This window comes from Oncorhynchus mykiss, chromosome 12, assembly GCF_057628025.1.
Source record: "Oncorhynchus mykiss isolate SJ-2025 chromosome 12, ASM5762802v1, whole genome shotgun sequence".
Taxonomy (NCBI): domain Eukaryota; kingdom Metazoa; phylum Chordata; class Actinopteri; order Salmoniformes; family Salmonidae; genus Oncorhynchus; species Oncorhynchus mykiss.
The window spans coordinates 39,088,835-39,114,079 of record NC_143033.1 but is presented as its reverse complement, the minus strand read 5'-3'; the positions used below and the strand labels follow the sequence as shown (position 1 = coordinate 39,114,079).

The 25,245-nt window shown below is 41.2% G+C and overlaps 1 protein-coding gene across 31 annotated transcripts in view; it reads right to left on the bottom strand.

Annotated features, from left to right (window-relative positions):
- Window positions 1–25,245, bottom strand: part of LOC110537565 (transcriptional regulator Erg) — a 99,874-nt gene that overhangs the window by 25,461 nt on the left and 49,168 nt on the right. For 15 of the 31 annotated variants that reach the window (XM_021623698.3, XM_090192445.1, XM_090192444.1 and 12 more), the window contains one exon: window positions 1,837–2,054. In XM_021623698.3, coding sequence (XP_021479373.3) covers window positions 1,837–2,054 — 218 coding nt within the window. Of the gene's footprint in view, window positions 1–1,836; window positions 2,055–13,062; window positions 13,448–18,994; window positions 19,207–25,245 lie in introns of those variants that run through there. The other 16 variants (XM_090192429.1, XM_090192432.1, XM_090192431.1 and 13 more) reach the window with 5 other exon arrangements.

Here is a 25,245-nt window from a genome sequence, read left to right as displayed (position 1 = left end):
GAAGACACAGGGCCAGGAGCTAGGGCAGGAGGTGTGGTGTGTAGCACTGGGGGAGCTGACTGTTTACTGACTGAGGCTGACTCTAATTTGAGATGTGCGGAGCGGAGCCCTGGAGTGCATCCAAGCACCCTGATTGGTTGGCTGAACAGAGGTGTGAAGGGTGATTGACAGGGTTACAGGCCAATCGGATTGAGTCGGCCGGCCTTTTGTACAGCTCCATTCATAAAATGAATACATTTCTTGCTCCATGAAGTAATCCAACAATGTGTTTACCGCCATCTTGTCAATTTAAAATCTATCACTGATCGAGACAGGTGAGTGCCATAATGACATGACTTTGGGGAAGACCCACCTGTCTCAATCAATGAGAGACAAAATAGACAAGATGGTAGTGTATACATTGTTGTATTACTTCATGGTAAATTGTATTTATTTATTTTAATACGGAGCATTTATTTAATTCAAAAGAACCACCTGCAACTGGACACTGACATTTTGTTTGGCCGAATCAAGAATGAAGACAGTATCTCCAAGTTAAGGTTGGCCAAAAATTCTCTGTGCTAAGCCAAAACAGTAACGGCTAATGGATCTGTCATGTAAAGCAGGTCCTTTTGTATTGGCTCACTGAGCAGATATTTCTGCAGTTGCTCGGAACTCCTGATATTTTACTAAAAAAACACTTTCTTCAATGACTTGACCAAACAGACTCATAGGTAAGTACAGTGCTTTGCGAAAGTATTCGGCCCCCTTGAACTTTGCGACCTTTTGCCACATTTCAGGCTTCAAACATAAAGATATAAAACTGTATTTTTTTGTGAAGAATCAACAACAAGTGGGACACAATCATGAAGTGGAACAACATTTATTGGATATTTCAAACTTTTTTAACAAATCAAAAACTGAAAAATTGGGCGTGCAAAATTATTCAGCCCCTTTACTTTCAGTGCAGCAAACTCTCTCCAGAAGTTCAGTGAGGATCTCTGAATGATCCAATGTTGACCTAAATGACTAATGATGATACATACAATCCACCTGTGTGTAATCAAGTCTCCGTATAAATGCACCTGCACTGTGATAGTCTCAGAGGTCCGTTAAAACCGCAGAGAGCATCATGAAGAACAAGGAACACACCAGGCAGGTCCGAGATACCAGTCTGCAAAAGACCTGAGACTGGGACGGAGATTTGTCTTCCAACAAGACAATGATCCAAAACATAAAGCAAAATCTACAATGGAATGGTTCAAAAATAAACATATCCAGGTGTTAGAATGGCCAAGTCAAAGTCCAGACCTGAATCCAATCGAGAATCTGTGGAAAGAACTGAAAACTGCTGTTCACAAATGCTCTCCATCCAACCTCACTGAGCTCGAGCTGTTTTGCAAGGAGGAATGGGAAAAAATGTCAGTCTCTCGATGTGCAAAACTGATAGAGACATACCCCAAGCGACTTACAGCTCTAATCGCAGCAAAAGGTGGCGCTACAAAGTATTAACTTAAGGGGGCTGAATAATTTTGCACGCCCAATTTTTCAGTTTTTGATTTGTTAAAAAAGTTTGAAATATCCAATAAATGTTGTTCCACTTCATGATTGTGTCCCACTTGTTGTTGATTCTTCACAAAAAAATACAGTTTTATATCTTCATGTTTGAAGCCTGAAATGTGGCAAAAGGTCGCAAAGTTCAAGGGGGCCGAATACTTTCGCAAGGCACTGTAGTTAGGTTTCAAACAAATTAAATTTTAATACAATTTGAAATATCTATCCAAATAAACTATTAGTTTCGCATTAAACCAACATGAAAGTCAATGTAGAAGTAAAGTTAATGGTGGACTGCTGTACCTTTTGACATTGACCTGTCCACTGTTGCACTCCATCTTGATGGTGACGCGGGCGGGTGGCTGGGACAGCCAGTCCTGCTGGTGCACCCTGGGGCTCATCTTGGCCGTCTGGCCGTACTCGCTGGCCGACGCTGCCGTCATCTCCGCCTTGGCGTGGTGGGGAGTTCCGTAGGCACACTCAAACAGCGACTGGTCCTCACTCACCACTGACAACGCTTCCTGTACGCAGAAAGAAAAAACACAGACACATCCCTCTTAGATCTCCATTACAATCAAAGCTTCATTAACTTGGTTTACAATCAACTGGTTCAGATTCATTAAGTGTGGATTTTGCCATTAACCAAGTACAATTGATTGATTTGGGATCCTAGGGGCTCTGCAAACATTACAGGTAATGTGTGACCAGTCTGTGGTTTAAACAGTAAGCTCTACACACATAATGTGGTGGATATAATAGTAGATTGCAGTCTGATGAATACCTCCTTGTGCACTCATTGTTTTGTTGGTAAAATGGCAGACAGAATGACCCCTGGAAAGTGCACCTGAAAACTAGGCCCCCTAATTATGGAGAGATTACCATGGCCAGTAAAAGTGTTCTAGTTTCACTCACATCTACCTGGGTTGAATTAGAGCACAGCACAGAAGTATACGTTATGATTTAACCAGCAGGGTGTCTACCAGTCCTTATAATACATAAAGTTCTCATTATACATTAATAATATCCACAAATGATCGAGAACATGGGCAAAGGGCACCAATATTAACCAACCTGACCCTCTTAACTTAGCCTCCAAATGCTAACCCTAGTAACCACTAACATTTCAGAGGCATTATGTCAAACCTTTCGTCTTCCTCATAGGACAATAGCTACATATTGGCATCACAAAGCTGAGGTAACATTCACCCAGAGCCAACCAGATGTGGATAGGCCTCCTTAAGAGTCTGGCTTCTTCCAAGGTAACTTCCTGTTCTTTCTTTTGAGGTGCCCCTGCTGGCCATTGTCGCCCAATGACTGCTTTAGGGGGTTTACACTTCTGACTTCACATTAAGTAGTCTGCACCAATGGAATTGAATTCAGTATGAATTTAATTAAACTTTTCAAGCTATCATAAATTTTCCGAATCTCCAAAGATTCTCCCCCGATTTAGCTATGAAAATAATTCAAGGCAAAGCAGGATAGTGTGGTAATGCACTGACACAGATTGAGAGAGAATCAGGTTTTGTGCCCAGGTATTTTTTAGGCTATTGGGTTTGGTAAGGACATAGAAAGGATATTCTGTATTCATCTCATACACTTTGACTGGTACAACTGCAGAGGAGTTTCAGTATACCGCTCCATGTTTTTACAGACTGACAGAGACAGCGAAAGCATGTCAGGAGTTTGTTGTGATGTTAGGAGACCACAGTCCTGCTAATATGTGGTTATCTCATCACTGGGTATCCTCCCTGAAATCACAATGGTGTCAAGGTCTCACTCATGTCCCCATACGTCCTTGGACGCATCTTGCGCCAAGAAAGATTGAATCACATCCAGTCCAAAACACAAACCACTCACAGCCTGCCTAGAATATAACAACTATGATTACAGTGCACAGTAAATCTTTAGGATTTTTTTCCACATTCAAAGATTAAATGCACGTTTTATCTATCTATCATAAATGTTGATTTGTCTACTGTTTATATTTCAAAGTTCTTCCTGTTTCTTCCCGTCCATAACAAATCAATGGGACCCCAGAGTTACCAAGTCCATTAAACACCTATGACTAACACAAGCATACACCTTTTCCCACAAATGCCATGACGTAGCAACCTGTCTCTAATTTTCCCAGTATTGTTGTTAAATTCCTTTTGCCAAAACACTGTATTTTGATTACATATACCAGAGTCCCACCGTTTCCTTAGTTCCTTCCTCTGTGCTCCTTAGCTCTCCTTAACCTGCCCTTCCTCTCTCTCTATTGCGGAAGGAGTGCCCCTTGAACATCTCGGAGTAAGTGACCCGCCCTGATCTGGTGACAGGTCTAGAACCTGGCCTCAAATCAGTTAGGAGGAAAAGGAAGCCTTCTCGGAAAGCAGATTATTCTAGTGGGGACTGGTCTTCCCTGATATGTCAGCTGCAAACCACATTACAGAGCAGAGCAGGCCAGGCACATTGACCCTCACCTGAGAGAGGAAGGAGAGAGGGAGAGAGAGATGGAAAGGGATAGGAACGTAGAAAGAGATAAAGAAAAACAGAGAAAGAGGATCCAGTGGTTAGAGATAGAGGACAGCAGAGCATGATATACACGAGGTGACCCCAGCCAGCATGAACAAGGGGCACACACGCACACAGCTTTTGTTCATCCAACACAAACAGAACAAACCCAAATCCACTCACAGCTTACAGTATGTTCAGCCATTATCCTATGTAAAAGACTATAAAGCCAGGAACCAACCAAAAAGCAACCAACTGACAGGCTAACTGAGAGATCCGTCATCATTCACAGCTGGGATTTTTGATAAACGTGTGGAATAAAACCAATTAGTGGCATTTTAATGCAGTCAGTTTACATTGTGTCTGGGAAACAAGTTATGGAAAACACTGGAAAGTAGTTATTGGAAAATATTTGGCCGTCATCAAGACAACAGGAATATGTGAGAAAACTAAACTAGTGGAGAGCACAACAGCACAAGAGTCTGTCTTGCCCAGTACAGTGCATTCCTCTATGGCCCATTATCCCTCTTCTGAGGAAAGTGAGAGATTGTTTCACAACCTCAGTGTCCCGGGCCAAAGAAAATGAACACCGAATTAGCCAGGGAAGAAACAGGCTGCTCTAAGCCCAGTGTTCCAACTGAACACTGAATCCACCAGAAAATAATTGATATAATGTATACATTCAGGGAGGTCCTCTATGGTAGCATGTAGTGGAGTTCCACGGGCTGACACTCAAATGGGCAGCAACATGGCCTTCTGGGTAGGGAAATGCGCTTGTGACCAGAGGGCAGCTGGTTCAAATCAGAACTTGAGCCCCTCCAAGGCATTTATAGTAGATTATCCTCCATAAATATTGAGCTTTATAAGTGGAAAATTGGTGTAGTACACTGTTAATTTCACTTCATATAATGCTGTGCAAATCACATTTAGTAACAGTCAAAATAATGTTAGCCTGAGCTGGTTTACAGTACTTTTTGGTGGCCATTTTGTCATAAAACATTCCTTCCAAAACCTGTCCCTTTAGCTCCAGTGTCTCCTGGGTAATTCTGACCATATAAAGTAACATACAAAGACATAGCCACAGTGTTTTAGTCCCTCAAGTCATGTAGTCCCTCTCAATGAGGCAATTGGACTCATTCATGCAGAATGTCCCAGGAAGCCTTCCCAATGAGATATGGTGTGGTGTGGCTGCTCACAGGAAGCTCCCCTTCTCCCAGCATTTCCTGCATTGAAAGTTCCTGATAGTGCAAGAAGGGTATCAGGAGGTGGGGAGTGCACAAGAGGAAGTACTCGTCCATCGGCATTTTGATTGTGGCTGAAAGACTTGAAACACTAATGGAGTTGATGGGCGGATGAAGAGAGGGAGAAATAGAGAGAAAAGGGGAGGGAGTACCTCCTACCATTTTAACACAGCAGGACATTGGGCAGTCAACCTTGCCGTAATGTCAGTAGTGCAGGTTAAGGCCTCACACTTCCCCCTCCTGCGATCGGGCGCATCAGTGATGTAGTGGAGGGTATATGCCGTATACCCGCTTAGTTTTCAGTGGGCATTGGGTTTACCCACTTTCTAATCCCCACGTTGCATATCAAAATAGTGTAGTGGAGGTATACGCTGTATAGATCACAATATTTAGCCTAACATTTTAACTATTATTTCCTTACATTTTAGGAGCATAAATGTGCACCCGGCAGTAGGCCTACACGCAAATGTTCCAAAATAATGATGCTAATGATAGGCCTAACCTAGGGCTGTTGCGGTGACCGTATTACCGCCACACGGTGGTCACAAGTCATGAAGGCAGTCAAATTCAACGTGACCATTTAGTCAAGGTAATTAGGCTTCTCTGATGCTGCTGATAGTCATTAGTAGCCTACCAAACTTGCTAACTGCCTGGTACTCAGCACTCGACTGTCCCTCTAATCACTCTGACATCAATGCAAATGTTTTCGAAAATCGAAAACAGAGTGATGGCCTCTATTGATCCCATCAGCTTTCTATAGGCTAGGCCTGCTATATTTATTTCTCAACTTTCATAATATTAAGCACATCGCTTATCTTTACAACAGAAGTATAGCCTACCTGACTGGCACATGAAAAGTGTCCTCCATTTACTGTTTAAGTGCATAGATGACATGTATTTTTTCCCCTTACCCTGTTTCGAGATGATAACGGTCCATTCTAAATCAAAACAAATTTCACACATATATTATTTTGTATTTGTAAAGACAATATTGAATCAAGAATAGTCTGATGGGTGACAATATTAGCCTATCACAATTATATATTATCACTTGTGAATGATGCCCAGAGTAAATCAAGAAACAATATATTTTTTTTGCTACTTTGTCTAATCATTGTTGCACACCTCATGTACGCCGCACTCTGGGCTAAGGGCACAATGGCTGCAAAGGGCATGGATTTCTTTGTGTGCATTACGGCCACATAAAGGGGATGCCGCCAGGAAATTCGAGGCATTAGCAAGTGCTTGTCAAATTGAGAGACGAATGAAGTGTGTACAGCCTGCGCAAAAAAACTAAGCAATGCCTTTCAAGCGCCTTTTTTCAAATCATCATTAGAGTCTCATCAAGCAGCCTTACAACGTATTAAAAATCAAAACATATAGCCCAACATTTGTAGAACAACTAAAGTTACATGAATAACTCTAAATTAAGCATACATGAGTACCTATTTCTTTGTTAACCACTCAACACAGAATGGCCGCATGTTTGGAGAAAATATCCTTTCTATTTTATTCAGCTTTGTTTAATTGTTTTCTTCATATGATAAAATAATATAAATTAATGCCACATAATCCTAAGCAAATCTTGTCTGCTAAATGAGCTAGTGTAGCCCACAGCCATTTGGCATAGCCAGATAAGGACCTAACATAAAGAATATGTAATTCTGTTCTTCTGAAATAGACTACGTTTTCTTTACATCATGTTTATTTAGACCTGTCTAAAATAAATAATGTATTTATTGTGAAGATGTAGGCTATATTACATGGATTTATTATACTTTTCAAAATGTAGACGTTCCAAAGGTCTGCATCAGTGACTTGTAGGCTATGTGTGGAAGCTAGGAGATGCTAAATGGGTTTATGTTAATAAACAGTCAATTACCGTGAGACCGACAGTTATTTGCTTGAAAATAACCACCTGACGAAATTTCGTGACCGCCACAGCCCTAGCCTAACCATCTTCTGTTGGATGGAAAGGCTTTCCCAAAAACCTAACTTAAAAGTTAACTAGCTTCAAAATAGCCTATGCTTTTAATTAGCTGTTTCATGATTTTGATACTCTCTTGTGAAGTCTATGTTTTTTTACTAGATTTCCTGTAGTTGTTCATGTTGTCTGTCTGTAATTGTGTAATGACTTAGTGCTGCCTATCTTGGCCAGGACGCTCTTGAAAAAGAGATGTCAAATCTTAAATCTCCCTGGATAAATAAAGGTTAAATAAAAAATAAATAAAAAATGCATACCTGGCAGAATAATATCATCATTATTTGCGTCAATCAAGGAACAATACAATGTCAAATGCAGGTAGCCTAGTCAAATAATTAGCATCCAATTACATTAACCGTTACTCTCTCGCAGGAATTCCACTAACGGTCCGTATGTAGCCAAACGTAGCTGCTGCTCATTCTGTTTGCTCGAAAATTGATAAATGGTTAAAAAAAAGTAAGGCCTGTGTCCATAGAGACACATACCAGTTCTACAGGTAGTACTGGTACCACTACCAGCAGTAGTGCACCTGTTGACGACACAAGTTGTTCTGCTTCCATGAACACATCCAATGCTAGCATCAGTAATTTTACATTTGTTGTTAGCCCAGCTAGCATGGACACTGACAGTTGTGAATCTGATGCAGCAGAAGAGCTACTGCCACCTTACCCCGGAAAGCACTGAACAACAGACAGGGACTTTGGACCATCGAAGAGGCGCAAATATGATGAGAACTACATTAATTTGGGGTTAACTTATATTGGGAGTAGTGCATTTCCTCAGCCACAGTGTGTTATATGTGATAAAGTACTATCTCACAACTTGATGAAACCTTCAATCTTCAGCAGACATTTAGAAACAAAACATGCCAATTTGAAAAATAAGCCCTAGGAGTTTTTGAGCGAGAATTAAGACGACCTTCAAGTAGTAAGACATGTATAAAAGCAACAGATACCATTAATAAGAGGGGGCTAGAAGTGTCTTATATGGTGAGCTACCGAGTGGCTAGGACAGGCAAGCCTCATACTATTGTGGAGGACTTCATTCTTCCTGCTGCCGCGGATGTGAATGGGACAATGCTTGGGGAAAAGGCCAAAAAGAACTATACAGACAATGTCTTCATCAAACAACACTGTTTCATGATGCATCAGTGACATGCCAGGAGATGTTTTGAAACAATTATTGCTTTGCATACAAGACAGTGAATTATATGTTTTACAGCTGAATGAGTCAACAGACCTGGGCCTTGCCGTATGTCTGTTACGTTTATTGGGGGTTAATTAAGGAAGACATCCTCTTCTGCAAACCACTGGAAACCAGGACAACAGGAGAGGATATTTTTAAAGTACTGGACAGCTTTGTGACATCAAATTGACGTTGGTGTTCAAGATTTGTTGGTATCTGGACTGATGGCGCAAAAGCCATGACAGGGAGACATAGTGGAGTGGTAACGTGTGTGTAAGCAGTTGCTCCCAACGCCACTTGGGTACACTGCAGCATCCACTGAGAGGCTCTTGCTGCCAAGGGAATGCCTGACAGCTTGATAGACGTTTTGGACACTAGAGTGAAAATGGTTAACTTTGTTAAAACTGTTTCAATAGTGATGCCCTTTGCAACCACGTACCTATGTGAGATTGGATTCTCGGCCCTCACTAGCATGAAAACTAAATACAGGCACAGACCTGTGTGTGGACAGACCTTCTCATTAACCCGTGGTGAGTTATTCACAATTTTCAATGAACAAATAAGGTTTTAAATGTAAGATGGTTAAATAAAGAGCAAAATTATTGATTTTATTATATTATTATTTGTGCCCGGGTCCTATAAGAGCTCTTTGTCACTTCCCACGAGCCGGGTTGTGACAAAAACTCACAATCATTCTTATGTTTAATAAATGTATTGTAGTGTGTGTGTGGCAGGCTTACAATGAGGGTAGAAAACAACATTTGAGAGTGCGCTGACCCTGGTACGCAGCTGGAGGTTGAGTGTTTGAAGGGGTACGGGACTATAAAACGTTTGGGAATCACTGCTCTACACTATACTTGCTTGTTTTCTCACATAAACTAAAATTATGCAAACTATTTGAATCTTAGCACCCAGGAAATAGCAGCGCGATTTCTGCATATTGTTATGGACTTAGAAGATCAAATGTTGTTGTTTTTCTATTAAAAAAAGTGTGACTTTGAGGGCAAACCTATGAATTTCTGACTCTGTTGACAGCCTCATTTATCTCTTTCAATAGTAGGCATACTATTAGCCTACTTGCACAGTACAGCTTGGGTTGGCCTGACTATGAAAGACCAATACGGGAATGATAATTTTATGTAATTCAGAGTGTATGTCACTGTTTCTCATATCATTTTTTTTAAAGGGCTCCTTTCCTTTGCCGGGTGGGCCCTTTAAAAAAAACATTAGAGTACACCCACATCTCCAGGCACCACTACACCACTGGGGGGCACCCATTCTGGATGTTGTTTTAGCAGCCCTCACCCTGATTCCACCAAAAATGGTGGATGAATGAAGATGTCCCAATCAGGCTGCTTAACATTGAAAATACATGTCAGTTCCGGTCTAATTAACAAGGTGACTCTCCCATAGGCACCAGTGCCTTAGCAGCTGTGTCTGGTCTGCTTAGTTCATTGACTGTACATGAACCCTACTATAACTTGACAGAGACAAACCTTACAAGTCCAAAACACAAGATCCATTCTTCTTAAAACAGGAAGATCTCCTGTGTTACATTTCCACAAAAGCCATTTCCCTAGCATAGAAAAGCAGTATGGTCTGTACATTACTGCTGGAAAGAGTGTTTTGTTTCAGAGCAGAATTAATGTTGTTGCATCGTTGATGTCCTATGATTAATAATTTTCAGAGGTCTTGATTTGGCAGTAACACATGTTATGGAGAAAGAGACGGAGCTGTTGCGTGTGGTACAGGCTACTTGTGATGTGTGAAACTATAATACAGTGTGAAACTTGGCTGTGGCCCACAATAAGCTTGGAAAGCTGCAGTTTGAAAAATTATGGGTGCATTTATTTTCATAGGTCAGTGACAAAGTTTGGCCACAGCCTCAGACACAAAGCCACAGTGCTACAGAGATTGGTTAGCCACAACTTCCTGTATTCCCCTCTGGTATGTGCATTGCACACACACATACAAGTCATCTGCATTGTTTGTCTCAGTTCTGTCCGCAGGCGGGCATGATAAGCTGTTTTGTTTGTGTCCTGATATCCTGATGTGGTTGACTCAATGAATCTTGTACAATGTATGAAGTTAGTTCTTATTTGTTTTTGTACATTTAGGACTAAAGAAGTGGCTATGGACTGACACATTTATTTTAACCATTTTTCTTTTTTTTTCTTTTCAAACAATAACAACCATGCAAAGTTAACAGGTAGGTCTACCATGAACATTTCTGATTGGTTCGGGATACGATCTGTTATCTGAATGATAAAAAAAATGTCCCTCCCAAAATGTTCCCTTATGTTCTGTGAACATTTCTTACTAGCTGTGTACTACATACATACTAGAAGTCCCAACTCACTGGCCTTAGAAAAAAACACTGTTTAAGACTATAGACTGTCCATGAAGGTTGGGTGGTATATACTGTATATACCGTATCCTGGGGTATTTCGAAATACCCCAGGTATGATTTTCCAATAGTGTCAATACGTTTTTTAAATTATTATATATATTTATATATATATATATATATCTTTTATACTTTTTAAATAAATATCTGCAGTTAAGTTGTGCACTAGATAATAGATCAAGCAGATCGCGATGATTATTTTGCCTGTTGGATAACTAGATAACTATGAAGCTGCACCATTGAGAGCATTCTGACTGGTTGCATCACTGCCTGGTATGGCAACTGCTTGACCTCCGACCGCAAGGCACTACATAGGGTAGTGCGTACGGACCAGTACATTCACTGGGACCAAGCTTCCTGCCATCCAGGACCTCTATACCAGGCGGTGTCAGAGGAAGGCCCTAAAAATTGCCAAAGACTCCAGCCACCCTAGTCATAGACTGTTCTCTCTGCTACCGCACGGCAAACGGTACCGGAGCGCCAAGTCTAGGTCCAAAAGGCTTCTTAACAGCTTCTACCCCCAAGCCATAAGACTCCTGAACAACTAATCAAATATCTACCCGGACTATTTACATTGACCCCCCCACCCCTCAACACCATTTTTAACACTGCTGCTACTTTCTGTTTATTATCTATGCATAGACACTTTACCTACATGACTAACCTGTGCCCCCACACATTGACTCTGTACCGGTAACCCTGTATATAGCCTCGTTGCTGTTATTTTATTGTTGCTCTTTAATTTTTTGTTATTTTTCTAGTTTCTACTTTTATTTTTATTTTTTCATTATCTTAACTTATTTATCTTTAAACTGCATGGTTGGTTAAGGGCTTGTAAGTAAACTGTAAGGTGTACAACACCTGTTGTATTCGGCACATCTGAAAAATACAATTTGATTTGATTGGAATCTTTTTTATTGCAATCCATAAAATATGATGTATCTCCATCAGTTACAAACCAGAAGAAGCGTTGATAACTGGAATGAACCCTGCCAAAGTTAACAGGGGGAGGTCGACGACAAAGCAGTCTGCTTTAGAACTGTTTTAACAATGTTTTAACATTTCTAAATCAGTTCCACACAAAGCCAGCCAAAGCACCAAGAAGGAGTTTATAAACAGCAGTCACACTCCTTTCTCCCTGGGACCTCAACTGAACCGCAGAACCAGTGCCACAATATAACAGGTCACAAAGGAACAAGCTCCCTCTCCAAACATTTGGATTCTACTCCCAAACTGCAACTGTTTACATCCAATGCCAGCAAGACAGCTGATTATGTAATTATTGCTTCCCTGCTTTGGTTTTATTGTTCACACTGTGTTTAGGATCAGGTTGTAAACATCTTTGTGCTGACACTGGCAGATGCACTAGAGAGTGGAAAGCTTAGATGCCGTGTTTAATTAGGTTTCCAGGTGACTTAGACTCCTAGCCAGTTTGTTCAGTATGTGGGTGAGACACCAATTGCTGCTTTCCTCATCTGTCCATTGTCTTATAGGTCTTCTTACAGTAACTAAACAAAGCTAGTTACTATGACTAGGATAGCCATATCAAAGTATTAACTATTTACTACTGCAGTATTTACAACTATTTACAATTAATTTAGATGTTGGCATTAATGCAACAATAGCATGACAAAGTCTTTAAAAAATGTAAACCTCCAATAATTTTCAGTTTCTTCAGAACAGGATTACATTTTTCAGTTCAAAGCATCATTTTCTTAGATGGTTCTTTTTACAAACACCACAGATTTTTAAAATATTTGTATGAAAATTTGCAAATCTCAGAAAACATAGAACATATCAAACTGCATGACTTCCCTGAAACAAAATAGAGAACAATAGAAATTATTTGATTTTCTTTGGTAAAAATATCACAGCAAAAATATTTTAACTTAAATAGTGGTGTCCCTCCAAATAATAATGGATAAAAATGTATAATCTGCTTCATTTGCTTAAAAGACAAGCCAGCTCAAATCACTTTAGCATCCGAAAGAATGAAATCGCAGATTTTGTCATTACCCCAAAGATTTTTTAAATCCGTGCAAGCCAGCCGAATAGGAAAAAGGACATTTGCAAAGAAATCTTGTCGTACCACTATGGCAGAAGGGTGTTACCCTGTATTTCTGTACAGTGCCACACAAACTAAAGACAATGCCCAAGCATTACAGAAAAGGACCAATAAAATCCCCAAAGTTTGCGAAAACGTTCTAAAATGGATTTACCTTGATGGTGCTGGCCATATTTTTTCAGGACCTTTCAATCCTGGTAAAACACAATGATGTAAATTTGAATATAATTTTTTTCTGGACAGCAAGCTAGTTGAGGTTTCATCTAAGCGCCGTTTGGAGCGGATGAGATTGTGCTAACGTTGGGAAGTGAAGTCAGCCAATAGCAGGAAGAGGTTTCTATTGGTTCTGGCCACCGCAACTCGAAGAAACAGGATATTTGGGAGTGAGGAGATAAGAAGTGTTAAAAAAAAGTTGTTATTCTTGATGATGTGTGTTAGAAGTGTTATTTTTTAGTAAGGAGGGGTAAGGTTGTAGGGGGGAACTAGCCAAGAAGGCTGATCTGAGGGGGTCTCTACTGACACAGGCAGGTGCGAAGTGTGTGTCTGTGTGTGTCTCAGACAGACATAAACCCATGACAGGATGCAGATGTCTGATCCTACGGTCCATACTTGACACGCTTGCCTGCCATGAGCCTCTCTAGAGGCCTAACAGTTGAGGATAGCTACAGTGAGGACATCACTAACCTTGACACAGAGCACTCAACACTTTCGAGAAGCTCATTTCACCACTTTTGAACAAGGGACATTTCAACATTACTACACACTTGATTTTTTTATCAGGTTTTTATATACTTTATCAGGTTTTTATATACTTTATATACTCTACTTACATAAACTCAATTGAGTAGCATGTCAGGTCACATGTATGCCTCAATTTAGTACACTACCTACATAATAAACAGAACAACTGAACATCCTCACAATGAATTCAAATCGAATCAAATCAAATGTTATTTGTCACATGCTTCGTAAACAACAGGTGTAGACAACAGCAAAATTATTACATACGGGCCCTTCCCAACAATGCAGAGAGAAAGAAAATAGTGAAATAATAGAAAAGTAAAACACATAATAATAAAAGTAATAATAAATACTCAATACGTACCGATATACATGGGGTACCAGTACCGAGTCGATGTGCAGGGGTACAAGGTAACTAAGAATAAATGACAGATAATAAACAATAGCAGCAGCATATGTGATGAGTAAAAAAAAAGGTTTGTGCAATTAAAGGCCCCGTGCAGTCAAAAACATGATGTTCTTATGTTTTATATATATTTCCACACTATGAGGTTGGAATAATACTGTGAAATTATGAAAATGATGATAATGCCCTTTCAGTGTAGGAGCTGTTTGAAAATACCTGTTTTGATGGGATGGAGTTTTGGCCTGACTGGGGACATCACCAGGTGGTAAATTAATTAATAGATCGATGCAAAACAGAGTTACAAACCTTGTAACACAGAAATGATTTGATATTTTACCTTTAATGGTAATTTAATAGAGAAAGGGATGTGAGCGGCTCAGCCCCTCCTTTCTTCAGGAGGGTCTGGTTGGGTCTGAAGACTAGAATTGAGAAAGCAGCAAAGCTGAGCAGCCCTGATAAGGAGGTGGAGTCAAGGAGCAAGTAAAGGAGAGGAAATCAGAGCGCAGCCTGACATCCTGCTGCCGACCTCTGTCAAAAGATTTCACGCACACACAAACAAACAGGCAGGGGTATACCCAGCTGCACTGTGATCTCTGACCTGAGACCACTCTCAGGTGTGCGGTAGAACCACGGTTCAAACCTGCAAGCCCTACCCTCAGTGGGACTCCATTCTACTGACTGCAGTGGTTCTGTGGTCCGAGACAGCATGACTAGAGTTCACATTGCATTGTAAACCGACTGTGGCTTTGCATCATATCAGTTACAAAGAGAGGAAGTGGCTGTGACAAGAACAGTGTTTTCTCAATTTTGAAAGGAATTTAGTCATTTAACACCTGATATGTGACCACTATCTGCTATTGAAGTCTGTTGTTTTTGCAACAAATTGAGTTTGGGAGGGGGCAAAATACATTACATGCATTATTTTGTACCAAAACCAACAAACACATGATAGCATTTTTAACTTGTGATTTGAAGTTATTGATGGGTGTGCATTTTGTAAGACTTTGAAATGTTGCAAATATTTAGCATTGTCTTTCAACAGATGATCACAAGATGACATTACATCAAAGAAGAGAAGAGAAAAATCCAACAAAAGATCAGAAAATGTGCTAGTTATCAAAAAGTTTCTGCTTCTCTCTCTCTCCCTCAATCTCTCCTGTTGCCTGACTGGTTTAATGGCCTTCTGCAGGAAGTCTGTAGGATATAACCCCTGTTCCCCTCTCTCACTAAACCTGGGCCGCCCAACACTGCCGACACACAAACACACACACACACACACACACACACACACACACACAAAACGTTTGATTTCATCTAATTTTAACATTCTGTCATAAAGAACGCATGTTCAACTTCATTAAAAATATATTTTTCCCATCTCAAATACTGTTGTTAGTGCCTATTAAGTGCCCAAATGTATCTTAAATCAGCCATAAATCCCCTGGGAAATGGAAGCTTGTTGTGTGCGCCGTTTCTTCCCATGTGGGGTCGCCTGATATGAAAATGGGATCGTGGGAGAATTTCCAAAATCTTGAAAAAAAATATATATATAAACTCAGCAAAAAAAAGAATGTCCTCTCACTGTCAACTGCATTTATTTTCAGCAAACTTAACATGTGTAAATATTTGTATAATCATAACAAGATTCAACAACTGAGACATAAACTGAACAAGTTCCATAGACATGTCACTAACAGAAATTGAAATATGTGAATATCCCTGAACAAAGGGGGGTGGGGTCAAAATCAAAAGTAACAGTCAGTATCTGGTGTGGCCACCAGCTGCGTTAAGTACTGCAGTGCATCTCCTCCTCATGGACTGCACCAGATTTGCTCCCTCTCCCTCTGAGCATTAATGCCGCGTTCAAAACAACTGGGAACTTGGAAATCTCCGACTTCCAACTTCAGTGCATTCAAGACAACTGGGATCTCGGGGGGAAATAATGTTGAACTCGGGAACTCTGTTCAACTTGGGAACTCTGGCCTCTTTCTAGAGCTCTGACTTTCCGGCCTAATGGTCACTGATATCATGATTTGACCTTGCATTCCCAGTTGTCTTGAAAGCACCATCAGTGCTCTCGTCTACATTAAACCCAAATATCGATTCAGGTTGGTTGTGACAGCAGAGATGAGGTGCACACAGTCGACCACATCCCCTGACTTTGAGAAGCTCTGTCACGACATGCAACAAACACACCTATTTCATTAGTGGTGGTGAGATAAGATACATTATGTCAGACTAATTTGCAATTGACTGTCATAGCCCCACATTAAAGTGCAAGTGAAAGTGCTAGTTAAGTGTTTTTATGTATTTAAAAAAAAAACATTTGGGGGGGGGGGGTCGAGGTGAGGAGGAAGATTATTTAAGCTACCTTTTGTATAGGTAGGGTTCCAGATGTTTTCGGAAGATGGGCAGGGGGAAACCATTGAGGCTCCAGGACAGAGAAGAGCATAGCCTGAAGGTAGGGAGAGGCAGTTCCTCTTGCTGTCCGTAGGTAAGCACCATGGTCTTGTAGTGGATGAGAACTTCGACTGGAAGCCAGTAGAGTGTGCAGAGGATGACATGAGAGAACGTGAGAAGGTTGAAAATCAGGCGGGCTGCTTCGTTCTGGATAAGTTGCAGAGGTTTGATGGCACAAGCGGGGAGCCCAGCCAACAGGAAGTTGCAGTAGTCCAGAAGGGAGAGGATAAGTGCCTGGATTAGGACCTTAGATTAGCTTCCTGTGTGAGGTAGGGTCGTACTCTACGGATGTTGTAGAGCATGAACCGGCAGGAGCGAGTCACTGCTATGATGTTTGCAGAGAAGGACAGGGTGTTGTCCAGGGTCACGCCAAGATTCTTTGCACTCTGGGAGGGCGACACAGTTGTCAACCATGATGGAGAGGACTTTGAGCAGGCAGGCCTTTCCTGGGAGGAAGAGCAGTTCTGTCTTGTCGAGGTTGAGCTTGAGGTGGTGGGCCAACATCCAGGACAGTATGGGGAGCACTGAGATAATGTTAGATGATTGTCTGGCTGGTTGGTTGTTACTGCCTGAGCAAAGATCAGATGATGACTTTAAGAAATTAAAAATAATAAAGTCATCAAATACAAACTAAGTAATATACACAATATGAAATATTGTATTTAATGTATAGTAATTTTCTTTTTTTCTATTGATGTCTACCCAATGTGGACCTGACAGAGACAATTAAATGTTTTTAATGTTTTGGCAATTGACTGTTCACTATTTCATTGAACGTTCACTCTATCTGGCTTTGTAATTTCAATAAGAATGCTCTAGAATATTTTTTTTCTGTCATTATTTCATAATTATTTCACGAAAACCATGACCTCAAAAAGCACTAATTGCTCAGCATTTACGCACACACACACACTTTCACTTGGCCCGTTTATAAATACAGCAGCCCTGCTCCACGCAGCACATCCTCCACTTCAGGGGCTCCAGAAGAGGAGGAAGCTCCACTATAGACTTGTGTGCGTAAAAAGCCATATTGATGCTCTTGGGCAAAATGCTTGGTGTCACAAGTGAATGTCTGGTTGTATGGGCTAGTGTGTTTGGACCTGAACAATAGAGGAAGAGTGTGAAGGGCTTGGTCACATGCTGGGTACAGTATGTGTGGACTGTGGAGCACTTGGGCACACGGCTAATGCTAATGGAAATCGTCTGTTAATCCCAGTACAAGGGCAGGGCATTGGCAGATAACCTACTGCAGGTAAAAGTGGAAGTGTTCCTAAGATGTGTCTCAATGGTACGTGACTCTGAAAAGTCCTCCATGTAAATAGGTGAGGCAAAAGTGTTAACTGAATGAAAAATATTGACATAGCAGACCAAGTTAAGGCTCTAACGATCAATCTACCTTTCTCTCCCTCTCCCTCCATCAATGAATGACTCACACGCTGCGCTGTCTACATGGCTTGTTCGTGTTCAGCTCCTAGTGCAGTAAAGGGCCTCAACAGAGGTTCTCCATCGAACACCCTCTGACGTAAACTACTGTAAACAACCAAACGTTGCTCTCTATGTTCAGCCTAATGACCAGGTATTTGTGCCTCCTGTGGCACAGGGCTCATAAACTCCATTAACAGTTGGCTGATGGCTAGAGCTCCTCCATTACCGTCTGAGAGCAGAGGGTTGAACAGATCCCAGTCTGTGTGCTGGTGGTCTGCCTGTTGGTCTGCCTGTGGTAGCCCTGTGGGGAGGCAGGGTGGTCACGAGAGAGAGAGCAGGAAACCAGCATCCCTCTGCCATCCGACATACACTATATGCCCGGCTGCCACAAACATTTATGGAGACTTACAGAGTGAGTAGTAGTACACCCATTCTGATGCTTTATAAGCATGTTTATGACCTATTGTTAACGTTAATAAGGCTCCAAAGTGGCATATCGTGCATAAAAGATTTGTAGGTTAGATTACAGTTCATGACGAGTATTATAATTCTGGGTCGGTTATATCATGTTAGCCTGCCTTCTCTGCATATCAAATCAGATCAAATTGTATTGGTCACATACACTTATTTAGCAGATGTTATTGCGGATGTAGCGAAATGCTTGTGTTCCTAGCTCCAACAGTGCAGTAGTATCTAACAGTTCACAACAATACACACTAATCTAAAAGTAAAATAATGGAATTAAGAAATGTATAAATATTAGATTGGGTAATGTCGGAGTGCAATTGACTAAAATACAGTAGAATAGAATACAGTATGTGCATATGAGTAAAGCAGTATGTAAACATTATTTAAACATTATAAAGTGACTAGTGTTCCATTATTAAAGTGGCCAGTGATTCCAAGTCTATGTATATAGGGCAGCAGCCTCTAAGGTGCAGGGTTACGTAACCAGGTGGAAGACGACTAGTGATGGCTAATTAACAGTCTAATGGCCTGATGGCTGTTTTTCAGTCTCTAGGTCCCAGCTTTGATGCATATGTACTGACCTCACCTTCTGGATGATAGTGGGGTGAACAGGCCGGATGGTTGATGTCCTTGATGATCTTTTTGGCCTTCCTGTGACATCGGGTGCTGTACGTGTCCTGGAGGGCAGGTAGTTTGCCAGTGATGAGTTGGGCCCTCTGGAGAGCCCTGCGGTTGCGGGCGGTGCAGTTGCCGTACCAGACGGTGATACAGCCCGACAGGATGCTCTCAATTGTGCATCTGTAAAGGTTGTGAGGGTTTTAGGGCCAAATTTATTCAGCCTCCTGAGGTTGAAGAGGTGCTGTTGCGCCTTCTTCACCACACTGTCTGTGTGGTTATCAGCCTCTTATTTTGATTATTCACTTCACTAGAATTTTCTTTTTTTCCATTTTACCCCCTAATTCACCATGTTTTCCTTCTTCTTTGTGTAAATTTCCAATCATTTGTTTATCTCTCTTAGAAATCTAATTCTGTTATTTTTTTATGGTTTTGTTCTATAAACATTGAAAGGGGAAGGTGATTACAAGCAAGATCAGGGTTTCTTACCTCTCCTGCTCATGTTATTTTTGTTGACCTTTTAAACATTTGATCATACATTTTTGGTGGTATTTTCTTGTGTGCAAATAAATAAATAAAAATAAATAAAATAATTGGTTTTCTTATTCACTGCGAGTATTACTTCAGCAGTCCCATTAAAAAAATAAAGACTAAGAAGTTCCTTCCCACAATCCAGATAGACAACATTTCAAAGAATGCATTGGATTTAACAGCAGCTCATCTCTCTCAAAAGCCACTGCGTGAAAGCTTTGAGCTCAATGTATGAAAAGGACTTTGTAAATAAAGTTAGCAATATTACTCGCTATTAGGTATAAAACAAAACGGATGGGCATGTATCGTTTCCATTACAGAACAGTAGTATATACAAATAAATTCGAACTTTTAGTTTCCCTCAGCCCAGCTCTATCTCGGTTCCTAAGCACTGTAAAACACTGCCTGAGCCTGTTGAGACTGAAGGAGTGAAGGGGGACATTTAAGGATCACTTACACCTAAACACAGCCTGGCAGTATCCTGCAGCAGCACTGCATGGATGCTCATTTAGCATTCCACAGCCTCCTGTAGCATTGTATTCATACAGGAAGAGGGAGGAAGGGAGAGAGGAAGATAGAGAGAGAGCGAGAGAGAGAACCCCATATTATTTGAATTAATCACTATGGCCAGGCGGTTATATTAAAAATAACATAAATGTTTTTTGCCTTCGGTCATGATGGCTCGTCTGTTGCTTGCCAAAACACTGGACTGAAGCTGACGGTATAAGGGGCTGTGGGCGCTCTCTGGGTCTTTCTGGCAAGCCACATGACCGTCATGTGTTTTCTATTTGACAGGATCCATCCAATCTCGCTACGCGACATCATCACAATGATATATGACAGGGTTGGACGGCACAGGGCACCAGTCACAGCACAGGCTCTATGGAACCTGACCCTGAAGTGATGGGATACGATTTTAGACATAACATCATGTCACTCATTCGTAATACAAAGAAGGTTTTGTCCACAGTGTGTGTGATCAACTCATAATACAACGAAGCACGTGTCTACACTGATTTCAATGGGAGATATTAAACCATATCAAAATAAGCACAGATCAGGCTTTACTGTGTTCCAAATTTGGCCTCGCAAGTTATAGTGTAGGCATGATGTGTGCAGTCGAGGAGTAATCTCACCCTAGATGTGTAGGGGCGAACCAGGAAGTGGTAAACCACACGACCTGCCTCTGTACAGTCCGGGAGGAGAGGCGGTTGAAAGTTTGGAAAAAGTTAACTCAGAGAGGTCATTTGGAGCCCAGCCCAGCATGTTCACCTCCTAGCTACAATCTATTTGTATTTATTCTACAGTGATGAGATTAAAAACAAGCAAACAAACTAGAAACTATCCTAAAAGAAAACCTTGGGTTAAAGTAGGATATAACTGTTAGGATGAGAAAAGCCAAAGTTTTACAGACATACAGTACCAGTCAAAAGTTTGGACCCACCTACTCATTCAAGGGTTTTTCTTTATTTTTACTATTTTCTACATTGTACATTGTACATCAAAACTATGAAATAACACATATGGAATCATGTACAAACCAAATATAGTGTTAAACAAAAAATATAAAATATATTTTATATTTGAGATTCTTCCAAGTAGCCACCCTTTGCCTTGACGACAGCTTGGCACACTCTTGGCATTCTCTCAACCAGCTTCACCTGGAATGCTTTTTCAACAGTCTTGAAAGAGTTCCCACATATGCTGAGCACTTGTTGGCTGCTTTCCATCACTCTGTGGTCCAACTCATCCCAAACCATCTCAATTGGGTTGAGGTCCGGGGATTGTGGATCTGATACAGCACTCCATCGCTCTCCTTCTTGGTCAAATAGCCCTTACACAGCCTGGAGGTGTGTTGGGTCATTGTCATGTTGAAAAACAAATGATAGTCCCACTAAGTGCAAACCAGATGGGATGGCGCATCGCTGCAGAGTGCTGTGGTAGCCATGCTGATTAAGTATGCCTTAAATTCTAAATATATCACAGATAGTGTCACCAGCAAAGCACCCCCACACCATCAATTTCTGAGGCTGGTAACTCTAATGAACTTATCCTCTGCAGCAGAGGTAACTCTGGGTCTTCCTTTCCTGTGGCAGTCCTCATGAGAGCCAGTTTCTTTACATAGCGCTTGATGTTTTTTGCGACTGCACTTTAAGACATGACTGACCTTCATGTCTTAAAGTAATAATGTACTGTCTTTTCTCTTTGCTTATTTTAGCTGTTATTGCCATAATATGGACTTGGTATTTTACCAAATAGTGCTATCTTCTGTATACCACTCCTACCTTGTCACAACACAACTGATTGGCTCAAATGCATTAAGAAGGAAAGAAATTCCACAAATGTACTTTTAACAAGGCACAGATGTTAATTGAAATGCATTCCAGTTGACTACCTCATGAAGCTGGTTGAGAGAATGCCAAGAGTGTGCAAAGCTGTCATCAAAGCAAAGGGTGGCTACTTTGAAGAATCTCAAATATAAAAAACACTTTTTTGGTTACTACATGATTCCATATATGTTATTTCATAGTTTTGATGTCTTCACTATTATTCTACAATGTAGAAAAATTAAGAAAAATCATTGAATGATTAGGGGTGTTCAAACTTTTGTCTGGTACTCTACATTCCTCTCCAGCTAACCTCCTTTAAGTTGATTAAGGAAGAGTGCTGTTCTTCCTCCATAATTCATCATTCTCTATACACCAATGGAAGGTATCTTATTCTTGAAGGGGACCTGTTATTCTCTTCTAGCTATCCAGGTTGAAGTAGCTACCTATACGTCTACCTGTGTTATCACAAGGGCAGAGACCCAGGCAGACTGTCTGCCACTCTGTGACATATTTCATTCGGCTAGACCCAGACCACTGGCACGCCAGCCCTCCGTGAGTCTCGCCACAAGACTGGCGGGGTGAAGCCACGAAGCAGGAAAGAATGTCCATGGCCAGGAGGGGAGAGGGACAGAATTCCTGCCTTCTCACATCAACTTGCCAATTTATACTGTATATTCAGCTAGGACCAAGTCAACAGTAAACAATGGATGTAGTCCTCATGCATTGCTTTGTATCGTGCTGAGCAGGTTATGAAGTATGATATTATAAATGGGGCATGATGATGAAATCATCAATGGTCTATTGTCATGCTTCTTTTGAATTCACATCTCAAGAGATGCTTTTACATTCTTTGGCAACCTGCAGGTAACGGATGGAAGCATTTGAGTAAATGACCGATACAAAGTATATTGAAAGCAGATGTTTCCACACAGGTGTGGTTCCTGAGAAATTAAGCAATTAACATCCCATCGTGCTTAGGGGTCAGGCATAAAAATACTGGGCAGGCTATTATTTTGGCTACCATGGCTATTGGATGACAATGCCCCCATCCACAGGGCACGAGTGGTCACTGAATGATTTAATAAGCATGAAAATTATGTAAACCATATACCATGGCCGTCTCAGTAACCAGATCTCAACCCAATTGAACACTTATGGGGGATTCTGGAGTGGCGCCTGAGACAGCGTTTTCCTCCACCATCAACAAAACACCAAATTATGGAATTTATCAACGAAGAATGGTGTAGCATCCCTCCAATAAAGTTCCAGACACGTGTAGAATATATGTCAAGGTGCATTGAAGTTGTTCAGGCTCGTGGTGGCCCAACGCCCTATTAAGACACTTTATGTTGGTGTTTCCTTTATTTTGGCAGTTACCTGTACGTATCTGCCAAATGTGAGAACAGACAGTCATGTCACCAATACCAAATGACCAATACATGATGGGTGCATGTCATAAATCCTTCCTTTATAATTGTGATTTATTATTAAGAAAGTACTATTCATAAAGCATATGCATATTTATTAACTATTTCAAATCGAATCAAATAAAATTTTATTTGTCACATACACATTGTTAGCAGATGTTAATGTGAGTGTAGCGAAATGCTTGTGCTTCTAGTTCCGACAGTGCAGTAATATCTAACGAGTACTCTAACAATTCCCCAACAACTACCTAATACACACAAATCTAAAGGGGTGTTGAGAATATGTACATGTAAGTACATGGATGAGCGATGGCCGAGCGGCACAGGCAAAGTGCAATAGATCCTAAACAGAGAGTGTAGCCAAGATGTATTGATGGTATGATTTGCCGTTTTAAGAGCACACTGTGAAAAGCTCCAACACAGGGTCACGAGCCTATAAACAAACAATCCATGCTAGAGGAAAAACAGCAACATAGCGTAACCCTTCTTCCCAACCCCAACCAAACCCAACCAGTGGAATTTCCCAGAACCTCCAGTCCAACCCTCTAGCTGTCTGTTCGGGTCACTCTACCAGACACTCCAATAGAGTCATTTGGCACCCTGCAAAGTGGTCCTTTTGAGAGCAACCTGCTGCAGGCTGGTTTCCAGGCAGGGCCTCTGCCTTTGTCCCTCGCTCCATGCCAGGAATGGAGGACTTAATGTTTTTAGCTGAGCAGGGCCGGCGGGGCCGGGGCCCTGAGACACTACACACAGTGTGCTGAAAACTTGGAGTCCTCAGTGGGATAGCATCAGTCATCCTGATGGTGGAAATAAACAGTCATTCCTGACTGCTGCTGTTGCTGCTTCTGGAGCTAAGATTGGCCCAGCCTGTGACAGAGCCTGGACACAGAGCCTGCACATTGAGCCTAGAGAGACTCTGAGGTTTATTTATGCTCCTCACATCCATGAACCCAGAGGCTTGTTCTGCCAATTAGGCAGAAAATGACTAGGAATTGCTATTGTATGGAGGATGGAATAGCTACACTCTTAGGAAAAAGGATTCCAAAAGGGTTCTTTGGCTGTCCCTATAGGAGAACCCTTTTTGGTTCCAGGTAGAACACTTTTGGATTCCATGTAGAACCCTCTAGGATTATACCTGGAACCAAAAGTGTTCTACCTGGAACCAAAAAGGGTTATTCAAAGGGTTCTCCTATGGGGACAGTCAAATAACCCTTTTAGGTTCTAGAAAGCACCTTTTTTCTAAGAGTCTACACCTGGTTATTTTTACATATAGGATTGCAGTTCATGTTCTAGTTATTCCACTGTAATTGGACAGGCCTGTTGCGTAATGAAGCCTGAATTTTAACTTGAGGCTTATGAACACATACAGTGCATTCAGAAAGTATTAAGAACTCTCGACTTTCTCCACATTTTGTTACGTGACATAATTTATTTACATAAGTATTCAGATCCTTTGATATGAGACTCGAAATTGAGCTCAAGTACATCCTGTTTCCATTGATCCATTTCACCTGTGGTAAATTCAATTGATTGGGCATCATTTGGAAAGGCACACACCTGTCTATATAAGGTCCCACAGTTGACAGTGCATGTCAGAGCAAACACCAAGCCATAAGGTGAAAATAATTGTCCGTAGAGCTCAGAGACAGTATTGTGTTAAGGCACAGATCTGGGGAAGGGTAACAAAACATTTCTACAGCATTAAAGGTCCCCAAGAACACAGTGGCCTCCATCATTCTTACATGGAAGAAGTTTGGAACCACCGAGACTCTTCCTAGAGCTGTCCGCCCAGCCAAACTGTGCAATTGGGGGAGAAGAGCCTTGGTCAGAGAGGTGTCCAAGAACTTAATCGTCACTCTGACAGAGCTCCAGATTTCCTTTGTGGAGATGGGAGAACCTTCCAGAAGGACAACCATTTCTGCAGCACTCCACCA